We start from the raw sequence: 16,528 nt of genomic DNA, 5'->3' as shown, positions 1-16,528 counted from the left end.
CAGTTGTAACGAATGTAGTGTCCATGTATTCATGGAGCTCGAAAAAGCCCGAAAGTACGAAGCGAAAACTCGTACGTGCCAAATTGGTAGCTTTGGGTTTTTTGCTTCCTAATTTAATGCTTTTGTTTCGCACTTTCAAGCTTTCGACATTTTTCTGATTCGAAAATAATAAGTTCTCTCTAATTCGCTCTTTTAAAATGTTCCAATGGCTCTGCCGTACTGACTTCGGGTCGAGGTGTGTCGTCAGCGTGTCGCCGGATACTTCCTCACCGCGCACGCGCCCATCACTGTGCGCGCTTTACCTCGAGTACGGCTGGAAGCACACCGACAAACACGCTCTGGAGGGAAGTCTTAACAGCAGGCAACAGAATTGGGAAACGCGAAAACTTAACTTCTCATTTTCATTTCGTCGAAGGTGCTCAAAAGTGCGGCGTAAATACTTAAAACTTCTCACTTTAAGATTTTTTATTTTCTACTTTCGAGATTTCCTCCACGCATTTGCAAGGTCGAAACTCAGAAAAGGTGAGCTACCGCATCCGGTTATTATAATGATCAGCAGTTACCAACCGTAAGGCCCTCACACTGTCAACAACACGTCCATGTAAACAGTAATTTTCAAGAGGTCCACAAGTATGCGATGATCAGTGGGCCTACTTACCCACATAAAGTCATGCACCGGGTAATCACTACTTACCAACAAGAAATCTGAGCAATCTGTTTTAGCAGCTTGATCCAAAAGAGAACGCGATAAAAAGTACCGAAGCGATCGCATTGGACAGAGCGACATATTTCCCAAACCACAAGATTGAGTTGGCTATTACAGACGGTAGCAAGGACATCTGACAGAAGGGTGAGCTGGCTATTACAGACGATAGCAAGGGCATTTGACAGAAGGGTGAGCTGGCTATTACCAGAGAATAGCAAGGGCATCTGACAGAAGGGTGAGCTGGCTATTACAGACGATAGCAAGGGCATTTGACAGAAGGGTGAGCTGGCTATTACAGAGGATAGCAAGGGCATCTGACAGAAGGGTGAGCTGGCTATTACAGACGATAGCAAGGGCATTTGACAGAAGGGTGAGCTGGCTATTACAGACGATGGCAAGGGCATTTGACAGAAGAATGAGCTGGCTATTACAAAGGATAGCAAGGGCATTTGACAGAAGGGTGATCTGGCTTATTACAGAGGATAGCAAGGCATCTGACAGAAGGGTTAGCTGGCTTTTACAGAGGATAGCAAGGGCATCTGACAGAAGAATGAGCTGGCTATTACAGACGATAGCAAGGGCATCAAGACTGAAATGGTTTATTACTAGACGATGGCTAGGCATCTCACAGAAGGGCGAACTGGTTATTGCAGACGAGCATATGGAAGAAAAGGGAGATGGCTATTACACACTATACCATGGGCATCTAACAAGAGAGTGAGCTGGCTATTACAGGACGATAGCAAGGGCATGTTGGCGGAAGAGTGAGTTGGTTATTACAGACGATAGCAAGGGCATGTTGACGGGAGAGTGAGTGGTAATTATAGCAAGGGCATCTGACAGAAAGGAGAGCTGCTTATTACAGACGATAGCTAAGGAGTCTAGTAGAAGGAAAGCTGGTTTTACAGACGATAGCAAGGGCATATGGCCGAGGAGTGGTTGGTTATTACAGACATAGCAAGGGCATCTGACTTAAGAGTGGACGGGCTATCACAGACGATAGCAAGGGCATCTGACAGAATCGAGAGCTGGTTATTACAGACAATTGCAAGGGCATTTGACTTAAGAGTGAACGGGTTATTACAGACAATAGCAAGAGCATCTGACTTAAGAGTGAACGGGTTATTACAGACAACAGCAAGGGCATCTGGCAGACGGATGAGTTGGCTTATTACAGACGATAGCAAGGGCATCTGACAGAATGGAGAGCTTGTTATTACAGACAATAGCAAGGGCATCTGACTTAAGAGTGAACGGGTTATTACAGACAACAGCAAGGGCATCTGGCAGACGGATGAGTTGGGCTATTACAGACGATAGCAAGGGCATCTGACAGGAGATAGAGCTGGTTGATTCACAGGATAGAATGAGTATGTAACATGCAGGGTAATGGTTTGGTCCTTGAGTATCTGGCATGGAGCAGAATGGCTTGGTTTTACACAAGATGAAATGATTATCTGATATGCAGTAAAATGGCCTCGGTTGTGACATATCATAATATCGACATCTGACAGAGAAATTTCAGGTTATTAGAGACAAAAACATATGTAGCTGAGAAGGCTACCGGTAGGGAGTTTACTAGTGACAAAAGTGCCGAATATATTATTTACAGAGAAAGAATCATAAGCACAGAAGTTATACCTATAATAATGTATTTCTTTCCAGAGGATTAGCAGGTATTCGGAGGGTTACAAGAGCTACACATTAAGTTATGAGTTATGAGTTAGACGTATCATAGTTACCTATTACGTATATACTTACTAAAGCCTAATGGACAGTCGGAACTTGGCATTGTGAGGTTTCTGAAAACATAAAGAGTGGAACTGTAGATAAGCACGCCCCTGTATAAAGTCGGGGTTATAATTCATCTCAAGGTATACAATCTCCACTTGGAACGGTATATATTACTATATTACATCAAATTTGTTTAATAATTTTGCAATTATCAATTGCGTAATTATCAATTATCACTCCGAGCCTATGGAGAGGAACTAATGGATATTACATCACGAGTTTACATTACCACTGAAATCCATTCATTTATCGAACCCCTTGACGCTAGAAATTTAAACCTAAAGCTAGGCCAAATCTCTATTGCAACTGACTTCATGGTGTGAAGAACGGTAATTTAAAAAACGAACGAAAATCAAACGACGGTTAAAAGAGCTGTGATGGATACAGTAATTATGCATTGACTGGTTGCTAAAGGACTAGTACACACACGTCTGTATGTCCATGTCATTGCTAAAGCAGTGGTACACAAATGTCTTCAAGGCCAAATGTCGCGGATAGACGTGACTTTTATAGGATTGGTACAAAAACGTCTTTAAGATTCCATGTCACAAACGCATGTGATTGCTAAAGCAATGGTACACAAATGTCTTCAAGGCAATGGCATACAAAGGATCTATGTCAGAAACGAAAGTGGTGGCAAACGCAATGGAACACAGCCGTTTGCGCGATTTCGTATAATATACGAATGTAATAATTAAAGAAATGGTACACAAACAGGAATTTAGGTCAGAGGGATTTGTTGTTGAAAACAAAAGTTCTTACACGGCTATGAGAGTTTATGTCCTAAGCTCATCCGATGACTGAAGAAAAGGCATTTCAGAGTTTCAGTCTCAAACGGCTGTGCGGGGAAAACATTGGTACACAGAGGGTTTTGGAGTTTATAGATACGAGGAATGACAACGAAAAAACGAGGAAATATATGAGAGGGTATGGAAATGTCAAGGTTGATGTGAGAACATATAAGCCATGAATGACATAGAAATGCAAGAAATGCTAACGGCAAGGGGATATTTAACACTTGGGGTAAACTGGATTTATATGGACCCTCGGGTAATTTGGACACCCTGGCTATTTCAGCCTAAAATGTTTGTCAGTCCTGCCATCTTTATTGTGGTGATGTAGTTATACCTTCAACACCTTCAACGCATTGTAACCATCTTACCATAAAGTCTAATCTCCGCACGACTTGTCCCCAGAGCATTTGATCCCTCACAATAGTACACGCCGTAATCATTCGCTTGGACGTTGAGGATTTTCAGTGAGTACCAAACATCATTGAGTTGCAATGATGTGCCGTGGGTGAGCAGCTGATTGATATCATGCTTGGCATCGTCTATCAGGGAAACAGGACCTGTGTCTGTGACCATGAACCACCTCAGGTTCGGCTCTGGCATCCCTAAAAGACAACAATGCAATTTAACATCTCAGCATTCACTATCATCTTTCAAACCAAGGACCGGTCAGGTATCTGTCATCTTGAAAGAGAAGCCCTGTGATCATCTTTTGGTAGAAGAGCAGAAACAGCCCTAAACGGCACAGCCATATATTTTTATTTATTTATTTGATTGATTGATGTTTTACGCTGTACTGAAGAATAATTTACTTATACGGCAGCGGCCAGCATTATGGTGAAAGGAAACCGCGCAGAGCCCGGAGGAAACCCACAACCATCCGCAGGCTGCTGGAAGACCTTCCCACGTACGGCCGGAGAGGAAGTCTGCATATCTGACGAGCTTGGTAACCCTACAAATCATCGTTGAATCTGGAATTCTTAAGAGACCACGAGATAATTCATGTTTGAGAACCGGAAACATGAGGTCGTCAATTGTACCCCATGCATGCACAAATGAACAATTTTGAGCAAGCGAGATTTGGTGTGAAGTGAGCGGAAACAGCTGAATTCTCGGGTTATGGAAATAACCAACGCCTGATTGGTTAAAATTTCTAGCATGGTAGTGCTTTCGACTTTCCCAGAGTGCTTGCTTTCTCGGTTATGAAACATCACGAGAACACAAAGGGTGTGCTTTTGTAAACTATATGTGGGTTAAATTACCAATGCATATACACAGTTGGCGAAGCTTTTCTTCCATATTCGAAATTGGTAATTTTCATTTGCATGACCTTTAGATGACCTCAGAAACATGGAATTATGGTGACTTAATGTACCTTTTATTTTACATTCTAAAAGAGCATGGAACCGTCTATTCTGGGCCTGTCCCACTGTGTCCTGCACAGCTTCGGCCTCTGGCTTGAAGTTTACTACCAGCTTAGCGTCATGGTGGGCGGGTGGTATCACGTTGTTGTCTGCCAGGCATCTGTAAATCCCTCGATCATCATTCCTGATATTTGTGATGTGTAGAAAATGACCCTAAAATTAAAGGAGGAATGTATACTTATATAATATCATGTGCACTCAAAATATTGTCATTAACTGGATGTGTTCGTGCAATGTCTTTTTCTATAGACTATCGAAAACAAATTTGTACAAAGTCTTCAATTTTGGGTTATTAAAGCTTCTCCTTGCAAAGTTGCTTTAAACAAACTTAATGGATTTTCAACACTACAAATATTTAATTAGTCCCACAATACAGTCTCACTACATTTGTTTAATTTGCACCATTTACACACAGTTCGAAGAGAGATGTATTTCACTGAGTCATATAAAAGATGTTGAAATAACCAAACTGGACAATCAGTCATGGTTTGGGTTACATCCTTAGCTCAAAGAGTAGCCTAGATATGCCAGTGGAAGAGGAATAACGTTAGGGCACGTGTCAGTGGGGCTGCCTTCATTATTGCTGAAACCTTCTAGTTACCTCAAGTCATTACTTACCCTGTGACTGAGCCTGCCATCTGGTAGAGGCTTGCCGTCTGCTCTGATCCAGGTGATGTTGGGGTTTGGATTACCTGTAGCGTTGCACCTGAGAGTAACATCAGATGCCTGATTTCGCTGGACTGTGTTTGAGGTCTGCGACACTTTAATTGTTGGTGGAACTAAAGTTGAAAAATGAAACGAAAGACAGGAGACAATTAACAAGGATGAAAAGGAGAAAATCAGTGGATGACAGGTACTTCATCACTTTACAAATAGTGTTTATACATTGATTGTAGACATCGTCTATATGCTACTTACATACATGCAAAAGAAAATAAGTAAACCTTGTCAATTGACTACAGCGTTTTTGTTCAACTGCAGTTTCGAACTGTCCACCTTCTCTTTAATGACACCAAATGCTAACAGTGTGAAAACATAATCATATACAGTTACAGCGGCGACAATTCATTACAGTTTCTGCTCAGTCTTTTATTTGAAAGTCTGTCTTGATAGAAAATCATCAACACTGTTGAATGAGCATCTTCTAATGTGGGCCAACAATATTTTTAATTTCATATATCGATGAAGCCATGCACAGTGCCGACCTTTGGCACCTCACTGGGTAAGTTTCCCACGTGCGAGGCTGGACCGGTCTCTGCGGACTTCATGTAAGGACCCAGTCACTCCTACACCCACGACTATCTACTGCCAAAAAATCGCCAGCATTCTTCGTTAATTTTGGATAGATTGACAGAGGCATTACTTATGGATAACAATTAATGGATTTATCCATAAGTAATGCCTCTGTCAATCTATACCATCCCAATTCCTAAATGCCTCTGAAAGAAATCTTGGATTGGTCGTATGACAAATGGGTGGGGTCTTGGCAACTTTGGAGAATCTGAAGATATCGCCAGCGAATGCGAGACAGTTCAGGTGATGACAGGTGTTTTCCGCAGGCACAAAACCAGCTGCCTTGAAAGGTTATCAATGATTATCGTACATCAATTTAGATTATAGGCTATCAGCTTAGGTCTGGCCTTGTTGGTAGATTTTCATACGCGCATCGCAAACGATAAGGTATATTTAAACGAGTTGTGTATCAACATCTCAAACGATCTTCAATAATACAAAGCATATTTTGTCACAGAAAGCCTGTGATGTCTTGCGACCACGCTGATAAATAAGAGTGGAAGTCGAGGAATCACTTTGGGTGTGACTGCAGGCAATTCCTTGGGTTTTAATCAGGGTGAATGGCAGCAACTGACAACCATTAAAAGATTGTGGTGAATTGCAAATGTTGTAGGTACTGTGGTCGTAACTACAGTGTGTCTGGGGCCTCTTGCACAAAGCGACCGTAGACTAAGTTGATTGTAACTACCATGGCGACACATGTTAAAAGCATATGTTACCATGGCAGTTACAGTCAACATATCCTACGATCGCTTTGTGCAAGAGGCCCCTATGCTATAGGATTACACGACACGACTAAGTGTCGTCGACCGCTACTTGCCACAAAGACCCTCCATGGCAATAACAGGAAAACTTTCTGTCAAAATATATGAGCTGACCTCTAAAAGGTAGGCACCAGTGGCTACGTCTTGGCTGAGGCAAGTCCCAGAATGAATATCTACTCATACATGAAAAGACAAGACATTTAATTTGGAATAATGGTGTTCAATCATTACCTTGTACGGTCATATTCCCGTACTTGTACGGCCATTCCCTCTGGTTTTTTCCAACAAGAAATACCGTACATTTGTATCTACCGCTATCTTCTTCACGCAGTCGGTTTACCACCAGAGTGTAGGTGATTTTATCATTTCCACGTACATGGCGGATAACTTCATACTTCTGTTTTCCATTGACCACTTCGTTTTTAGCCAAAATTTCCGTGTCGCTGGAAATCCAGTTATCATTAACACCTCCCAATGGTTGGATCCAATTAACCTGTAATGACAATAGTAATACTATGTTAAGAAGACAGCAAAGCTCCGCCTATAACAGTCCCTTCACTGACTCATCCACCGTGCATCCATCAGTACCTTCAGTAGCAACAGTATCAGACTCATTTGCTTTGTCCTGGTCTATGGCATGAAAGCCAAAGTTAAGACGGTTGGACTTTTACAAAGCATGAGTTTCTAACCAGGAAACAGGGATTCCCCGCCATCGAAAGAGAGGCGGTCTTTCCAAATAAATGCATAACACTACTATAATGTTTCTTAGAGCCGATTTCCCTCAGACTCAGAACTTTGCATTCGCTGCCTCTGATGGAAGACTGCGTCAGTCAATAAAATGGTAGAAAATGAGGAATGGGGGTAGATTGTCCTGGAACCCATTTCACTTGTACGAGAGCGGCCGTGTTTATGGATGAACAACACCCTGCAAGATACCTTAAGAACCATCAGGAGCTGAAGCAAAGGTCAAAGAATACAAAACAGAACCTTACTGGCTGAGAAGTCTCCATTACTTTGCCAGTTAGTGCCTTTGTTAGTCACAATTGGATTCGTCGTTACATAATGCATAGTATCACGTCATTACACGACAAGTTTTACGGAAACTGCCGAAGATTTTGTTTTTGAGGACTTTTCACTTGAAGGTGTTAAATACTAATAATCATCGTAAATCATATTTGAGCAGTGGCATTAGCTCTGTTCCATATAAGGTATCCTTCACATCATTTTATTATTTCCACTTGATTTCTCCGGGACTGAAGAAGCAAGTTTTTTATATTGGTATTTGCTTCACTTTAACACAGTACTTCAGCCTAAACAATATGGATAATAGTATCAACAGATAATCATAATCTAGCGCTGTAACATTTAAATAAGGGATGGTAATCTTAGACTGTAACTTGCAGATAAGTGATGATAATCTAGTACTGTAACATGCAGATAAGTGATGATAATCTAGGACTGTAACACACAGATAAGTGATGATATCTAGTACTGTAGCACTCACTCACTCACCAGTAATGTAATGTGCACAGTGCGGCGTATTAATTGTGCTTCACGTCCATATTTATTCAAAAATTTTCAATTTTGTCAATTTTTATCTATTTACATAGTCTTCAATTTCATTTTGAATATCCTGTTGGATCAATTTATGTAGCTTACATGTACTTTTAAGTTTACTGACAGCACAGGTCAGATAACTTAAAGTATTATCCTGTTGTCTGCTGACTGTACAATTCAGGTACCCTATTCTGTTGTCTACTTACTGTACAGTTGAGGTAGCTTACCTTATTATTCTGCTGTCTGCACAATTCGAGTAGCTTACCTTATTATTCTGTAGATTGCTTCCTGATGACTGTACAGTTCAGGTGGCATACTTTATTATTCTGCTGACTGCACAGTTCAGGTAGGTTACCTCATTATTCTGCCTTCTGCAGACTGTACAGTTCAGGTGGGATACTTTATTCACTTGTTGTATGCTGACTGTACAAGTGGTTTACCTTATTATACTGCTGTCCACTGACTGTATAGTTCCAGTAGCCTACCTTATTGTTCTGTTGCCTGCTGACAGTACAGTTCAGGTAGCCTGTGTCACCTTTCCTCTTCACTTCAGGGAAAATGTCTTCCACAATCTGGGGGTTCTGACAACTCACTGAAACACAGTAAACAAATTTTGTATCAGCCAATTGAATGTATATGATCCCAGCCATAAGATTTGTGGTATCTTACTTTAGTAAAACGGCAAGCAATTTATTTTGTCGAATAAAATACAAAAGCCATTTTTAGCTTTATTTATTTATACATCTGGCTGTTGTTGACTGACGAAATTTTAACTTACTCGATGCTGGTCAGATGATGGTACCTACGCCAACATGGGTAATTGAAGAACTTCCTTCTGAGGAATGTTCACACCATTTTGGTTGTAAACTATCGGATATAAAAGTTTGTACACTCTACCATCCTCGACTGGTTTATTATCCATCAGACGTCAGGCGTCACCCTCAGGTGTGACTCTCAGGTCTATTTTCAATCAGTAGTCAGATGTCACTCTCTGGTGTATTGTCAATCAGAAGTCAGGCGTCACCCTCAAATGTATTGTCCATCAGTAGTCGGGGGTCCCTCTCAGGTGTATTGTTCAGCAGCAGTCTGGTGTCCCTCTTAGGTGTATTGTTCATCACTGGTGAGATGTCTCTCCCAGGTCTATCCTTATCAGTACTCAGGTGTCCCTTTTAAGTGTATTGTCCATCAGTAGTCAGATGTCACTCTAAGTTGTATTGTTCATCAGTAGTCAGGTGTCACTCTCAGGTGTATTGTCCCACTCAAGTGTCCCTCTCAGGTACATTGTTCATCAGTAGTCAGGGTAACTCTCAGATGTATTGTCCATCACTAGCCACATGTCACTCTCAGGTGTATTGCCCCTCAGTAGTCAGACGTCACTCGTATATGTATCGTTATTAGTAGTCAGGTGTCACTAGCATGTGTATCGTCATTAGTAGTCAGGTGTCACTCTCAGATGTATTGTCCCACTCAAGTGTCCCTCTCAGGTGCATTGTTCATCAGTAGTCAGGGTAACTCTCAGATGTATTGTTCATTACTAGCCACGTGTCACTCTCAGATGTATTGCTCATCACTAGCCACGTGTCACTCTCAGGTGTATTGTTCGTCAGCAGTCAGGTGTCACTCTCAGGTGTATTGTTCATCAGTAGTCAGGTGTCACTCTCAGGTGTATTGTTTTCAGTTGTCAGGTGTCAGTCGCAGGTGTATCGTCATTAGTAATCAGGTATGACTGTCAAATGTATTGTCCAACAGTAGTCTGGTGTCACTCGCAGGTGTATCGTCATTAGTAGTCAGGTGTCACTCTCAGATGTATTGTCCTACTTAAGTGTCCCTCTCAGGTGCATTGTTCATCAGCAGTCAGGATAACTTACAGATGTATTGTCCATCAGTAGTCAGGTTTCATCCCCAGTGTATTGTTAATCAGTAGTCAGGTGTCACTCACAGGGGTATTGTTCATCAGCAGTCAGGTGTCACTCTCAGGTGTATTGTTCATCAGTAGTCAGGTGTCACTCTCAGGCGTTTCGTCCATCAGTAGTCAGGTGTCACACTGAGGTGTATCGTTTTCAGTAGGCAGGGATCAGTCGCAGGTGTATCGTCATTAGTAGTCAGGTGTGACTCTCAAATGTATTGTCCATCCGTAGTCAGGTGTCACTCCCAGTGTATTGTTCATCATTAGTCAGGTATCACTCACAGATGTATTGTTCATCAGTAGTCAGGTGTCACTCTCAGGTGTATTGTCCGCAAGTATTCACGGGTCACTCTCAGGTGTATCGTCATGAGCAGTCAGGTGTTACTATCAGGTGTATCGTCATGAGTTGTCAGGTGTCACTTGCAGATGTACTGTCCATCAGTAGTCAGGTAAAAGAGTCATGTCCGACATTCGTATTCCATTCGTAGTCGGTAAAGGGCGTTCCAAGTTCGCAAGATCCCTTTCCAAAACAACGCTCCCAAAGACAAAGTATGTAAGCAATTACACAAATAGTAAATAAAGCCGGTAACTCACAAGAGAGAAGCGGTCATCTGTTTTCAATGATGTCGGGCAGAAAGTGGATATTACAGGCATGAATTCCATATCAAAGTTCAATTTCGTAGTCCATAAATGAGTTCCAGGCCAAATAACAATTAAATAAGGTATGTCAGTCGCGCTTTGATTGCAACTGTTCTTAAAGGCATCATGCAAATGTAATGAGCATGGCTGCCTTTACGGCCCCTTGCCCCAGGTTAAGCGGTGTTGGCTACCTCAGTAGTAAAAATAACGAGCGTTATAGACCTTAACCGAACAGTTTGTGATTCAAAAGTAACGGACGATTACCTCTTTCCTGTTAATATAAGAGGTGCCATCAATGATGTTACACATGACATGCTGGTCTGCATGAAAGCTAACTACTCGGCAACCAGCGACATCTATGTTGTTAAATGCCATGTACGCGATAGATATGTACATAAGGATAACAGCTGCGTCTATGTGGTTGATCACAATGCAGATCGCCAGACATTCTGAACGCTCTGTCCATACCTACCAACGAGAGTGTTATACTCATTGAAAAATTTGAAAAAACTTGATGGAGTATCCTTCACAAACTAGTTTTGGAACTAGCAACTTGTGACGCAGATTAAAGCCATCACAATTTACGCAAGATCTGACAAATGTTACAGGCGAGATAGACGCCATATGCAGGACCCATTGGTACATTGCTATCCAAATAAGGATAATTTACAACATAAAAATTGAAATTATCCCTTTTGTCGTAAAGGCTGCGTGAAAGGAGACCTTGTTCGTCTTTGTACAGATATAGATCCAAATAAGACGTACCATTAGGACTATCTGTTGTCTCTTTAAATCCAGTAAAGGCTGACAGATTTCCTTCACCGCTTCACCAATATGCGGGTTATTTAAATAGTTAGTAGTTCATCCATAGTCAATTGTCACCCCCAGGCGTTTTGTCTATCAGTAGTCAGGCGTCACTCTCAGATATATTGTCCATCAGTAGTCGTCACTCTCAGGTGTATTGTCCATTATATTGAAGGCCTCAGGTGTATCGTTATCAGCGGTCAGGCGTCACTCTCACATGTATTGTTCCTCAGTAGTCAGGTGTCACTCTCAGGTATATCGTCATCAGTTGTTAGGTGTCAACTTCAGGTGTATTGTTCTTCAGTAGTCAGGAGCCACTCCAAGGTGTTTTGTCTATCAGGTGTCACTCTCAGATGTAGTGTCCATCAGTAGTCATGCGTCACTTTCCGGTGTATTGTTTATCAGTATTCAGGTGTCACTCCCAGGTGTATTGTTCATTAGTAGTCAGGTGTTACTCTCAGGTGTATTGTCCACAAGTAATCAGATGTCCTGCTGAGGTGTGTTGTTATTAGCAGTCAGGTGTTGCTCTCATGTGTATTGTTCATCAGTAGTCAGGTGTCACTCCCAAGTCTTTTGTCTATCAGCACTCAGGCGTCACACTCAGATGTATTGTCCATCAATAGAAACGCGTCACTCTCAGATATATTGTTCATCACTAGTCAGGGTCATTTCTTGATGTATTGTCCATCAGTGGTCAGTTATCACTCTCAGGTGTCTTGTTCATCAGTAGTCAGGTGTCACTGCTAGGTGATTTGTCCAACAGTAGTCAGGCGTCATTCTCAAGTGTATTGTTCACCACTAGTCAGGTGTCACTATCAGCCTATTGTCTATCAGTAGTTAGGTGTCACTCTCAAGTGTGTTGTCCATCAGTTATCAGATGTATTGTCCATCACTAGTCAGGGTACCTTTCAGATGCATTTTTCATTAGTAGTCAGGTGTCGCTCTCAGGTGTGTTGTCCGCAAGTGATCAGGTGTATTGTCACTACCAGTCAGGTGTCACTCTCAGGTGTATGGTCTATCTGTAATCAGGCGTCACTATAAGGTGTATTGTCCATTAGCAGTCAGGCGTCATTGTCATAGGTATTGTCAATCAGAATTCAGGTGTCACTCTCAGGTGTGTTCTTTATCAGTAGTCAGGGTCACTCCCAGATTTGTTGTCCATTGGTAGGCAGGTGTCACTCACAAATGTATTGTTCATCAGTTGTCCGGTGTCACTCTCAGATGTTTTGTTTGTGAGTAGTGAGGTGTCACACTCAGATTTATTGTTCATCAGTAGTCAGGCGTCCCTTTCAGATGTATTGTCCATCAGCAGTCAGGTGTCATTTCATCAGTAGTCATGTGTCACTCCCAGGTGTATGGTTTACTATTTAGACTTCACGCTCAGGTGTATTCTCCATCAGTAGTCAGTTACTACTCTCAGGCAGTAGGCAGGTGTCACTCTCGGGTGTATTGTTAATTAGTAGTCAGGCGTCACTCTCAGGTGTCTTGTCTGCAAGTAATCATGGGTCACTCTCAGGTGTATCTGCACCAGTAGTCAGGTGTCACTCTCACGTGTATTCTTCATCAGTATTCTGATCTCACTTTGAGGTGTTTTGTCTAACAGTGGTCAAGTGTCACTCTTAGGTATATGGTTTATCGGTACTCAGACGTCGCTCTCAGCTGTATCGTTTATCAGTAGTCAGATCTGACTCTAAGGTATTTTGTCTATCAGTAGCCACGTCCCACTCTCAGGTGAATGGTCTGTCGTTACTCAGGTGTCACTCTCAGCTGTATTGTTCCTCAGTAGTCAGGTATCGCTCTCAGGTGTCATGCTCATTAATAGTCAGGTGTCACTCCCAGGTGTATTGTCTATAGGTAGTCAGGTGTCACTCTCAGATGTATTGGACATCACTAGTCAGGTGTCTTTCTCAAGTGTATCGTTATCAGTACTCAGGTATCACTCTCAGGAGTATTGTTCATAAGTTATCAGGTGTCACTCTCAGGTGTATTGATTAGCAATTGTCAGGTGTCACTCCCAGATGTATTGCCTATCAGTAGTCAGGTGTCACTCTCAGATGTATTGTTCATCAGTAGTCAGGTGTCTCTCTCAGGTGTATCGCTATCAGTATTCAAGGTCACTCTAAAGTGTATTGTTTCTCAGTAGTCAGGTATCACTCTCAGGTGTATTGATCAGCAGTAGTCATTCGTCACCCTTAGGGGTATTGTTCATTAGTAGTCAGGTGTCGCTTTCTGGTGAATTGTTCATCAGTAGTCATGCGTCAGTCTCAGGTGTATCGTCATCAGTAGGTAGGCGTCACTCTCAGGTGTATCGTTATTAGTAGTCAGGTATCACTCTCAGGTGTGATATTCATTAATAGCCTGGTGTCACTCCCAGCTGTATTGTCTATTAATAGTCAGGCGGTATTCTCAGGTAAACGTTATCAGTAGTCAGGTATCACTCTTAGGTGTCATGTTCAATAATAGTCTGGTGTCACTCCCAGGTGTATTGTCTATTAATAGTCAGGCGTCATTCTCAGATGTATTGTTCATTAGTAGTCATGCATCACTCTCAGGTGAATTTTCCATCAGTAGTCAGGTGTCACTCACGGGTGTATTTTCCATCAGTAGTCAGGTGTCAATTTCGGATGTATTGTCCGCCAACCAGTCAGTCTACGTTAGAATTTATGAAGTCCAAATACATAATGTTGTTACGCGTATCTTGCTTATGCCCAATGGTTTGTCCAGGGTGAAAAAAAGTAGGCCCTACATATCATTTTCAATATTTCAATATTTTCAATAATAAGAGAGTAATCAAGAATTCTACACTTATACTACCACGGTCGGGCTGACAAAACATGACATGCCAGTTTTTGGAATAACTGGTAAATGCATTACGACCACAACATCCATATACCTCTGACTATTGTGTTGTATTCTGCATTAAAACATGCTAGGGCTGCGTTTGAATTGCGATAAAGGATGTAAGCATGATCTAGTAGTCATGTCTAGGGGGCTACATGAAATGTGTCTTTGTTCCGGGTGACTAAGGTCAGGAAAGTTTTTATGAAAGTATTAACAGATTTTCCCCAGCCCTGTACGTGTAAACAGATTGAAGGCTATATAAATGCATGCTATGGTAGGCTGATGTTAGGCTGAGTCGATTCTGTTGTATAGAGGTTAATCTTGGGATACATGCATATTGTCAGCTAGCACGATTCAGTGATATGATAACCAGAATGTGGCACTCGATAGGCAATCAACTACTCTACAATACATGTGTAGAGGTCTCAACGTTGCGAAATCCGTCGATGAATGTCAGAGATACTGGACAACCTACTTATGTATTAAAGTGCAAACAATACTCGAATCATAACGCTAAGGAAAAAGTTTCTGACTTTCCATATAGACATTCATAGTACGGGTTTGTTTATAATGAATCATAGCAGTGTAATTAGTTAAAATGAAACGAACCGTACTCGAATTTACTCCACTGATTAGTCATATGACGGCGATGGTATTTGAAGAAAATCCCAGCCATACGCCTGCCGGCTTTGGAAAAAAAAGGCTTTAACGGAATGGGTCAGCTGGTGAATTCATGCTGAGGACCTAATTAATTACCATGATAATGTTTAGATAAATTCAAGCATGGTGGAGAATGAAAATTTTCATCCAAACAAAACAGAAAAGAAAATTTATCATTCATAGTGGACTTTCTCTCTTTTTAGAACAAAGACTGAAGGGATTAGTTACCGTTTCGATTACTATACTAGAGTAATGTACTATAGATATACTGTATACCTACTAATAGTAGATATACTGTAGACCTACTGATAGTAGATATACTGCAAACCTACTGATAGTAGATATACTGTAGACCTACTGATAGTAGATATACTGTAGACCTACTGATAGTAGATATACTGTAGACCTACTGATAGTAGATATACTGTAGACCTATGGCATGCTCCCTGTAAAACAATCCAATGTTTAGATTATTTGCTACATCTGTGGACATTGGTCAAGATAACATTACCCTATTTTTGGGAGAATCTCTTTTTTTTTCGTTAAAGCAAGATGTTCTTGACAGGATGCCCTGAAGTGTCATGTCCGAGATTCGTTCATGACCCGTAAACCATAAAGGGGTGTTACACGTCAATAACCGCCAGACGATAATCGCAAGGCCCACTTTGACTTCGACACCTCTGAGTTCCATGGACGTCTTGTCGACTCCTTAAACCCCATGTTGTAGACAGCACTGTGAACAGCTTATATTTTACTTAGTGGAATCTCTTGCAAAATGTCAAGAGAGTCACATCTTCTAAACGATACAGACCAGTTGCGCGAAGCTTTCTTAACGCTTCGTTCCCCGTGCCTGTGCGGTACAATGGCTTCGCTCACACAAACCTGGACATTGGAGAGCTTGCACAAGGCCTGGCTCCAACCTTTCGTTAAAGCCTGTTCGTTCATGGCTTTTGTTTTTAATCTACAAGAACGAATTCTCCATCCCCCACCACACCCCATAGAATAATTCAACATCCTAAAATAATTTTACCTGAGGTTATCAGGATGGAAATCAGCACGTAGGTATAGATTGGTGTCGCCATGTTGTTATGTGCCCGCGGCCAGAGTACACGTTCCCCAGTGAGCAAAGGTAAATATACCCTGCAAAGTATGTCAGGTTTTGTTGAATCCTGCCTGAAGCCTTTATAAATCCGTCGTACAATGTTTATTTGAATCTCTACACATGCACAGTAATTTAGGTCAGTCCTCTGTTAAGGGTGTGTTTTCATGTCAGGGGAAAATTTCCAAATCCAAATGAAGAGATATATATTGTAGAGCAATAGTGCGCCATAATGCTTATGGTTGTGCAA

At 41.6% G+C, this 16,528-nt stretch overlaps 1 protein-coding gene across 1 annotated transcript in view; it reads right to left on the bottom strand.

Moving 5' to 3' along the window:
- LOC135462057 (lachesin-like) overlaps nt 1–16,528 on the bottom strand; it is an 18,501-nt gene extending 1,973 nt beyond the window's left edge. Inside the window, exons 1-7 of the mRNA XM_064739405.1 lie at nt 16,210–16,528; nt 8,815–8,921; nt 7,004–7,265; nt 5,334–5,494; nt 4,667–4,868; nt 3,663–3,896; nt 2,468–2,508 (exon numbers count right to left, since the gene is read on the bottom strand). Of these exons, the coding sequence (XP_064595475.1) occupies nt 2,474–2,508; nt 3,663–3,896; nt 4,667–4,868; nt 5,334–5,494; nt 7,004–7,265; nt 8,815–8,921; nt 16,210–16,261 (1,053 nt within the window). The 5' untranslated portion in view covers nt 16,262–16,528 and the 3' untranslated portion in view covers nt 2,468–2,473. The remainder of the gene's footprint in view (nt 1–2,467; nt 2,509–3,662; nt 3,897–4,666; nt 4,869–5,333; nt 5,495–7,003; nt 7,266–8,814; nt 8,922–16,209) is intronic.

The sequence above is a fragment of the Liolophura sinensis genome, chromosome 1 (assembly GCF_032854445.1).
Source record: "Liolophura sinensis isolate JHLJ2023 chromosome 1, CUHK_Ljap_v2, whole genome shotgun sequence".
Taxonomy (NCBI): Eukaryota; Metazoa; Mollusca; class Polyplacophora; order Chitonida; family Chitonidae; genus Liolophura; species Liolophura sinensis.
Note: the sequence above shows the minus strand (reverse complement) of the source record. Positions and strands in the feature narration are given on the sequence as shown.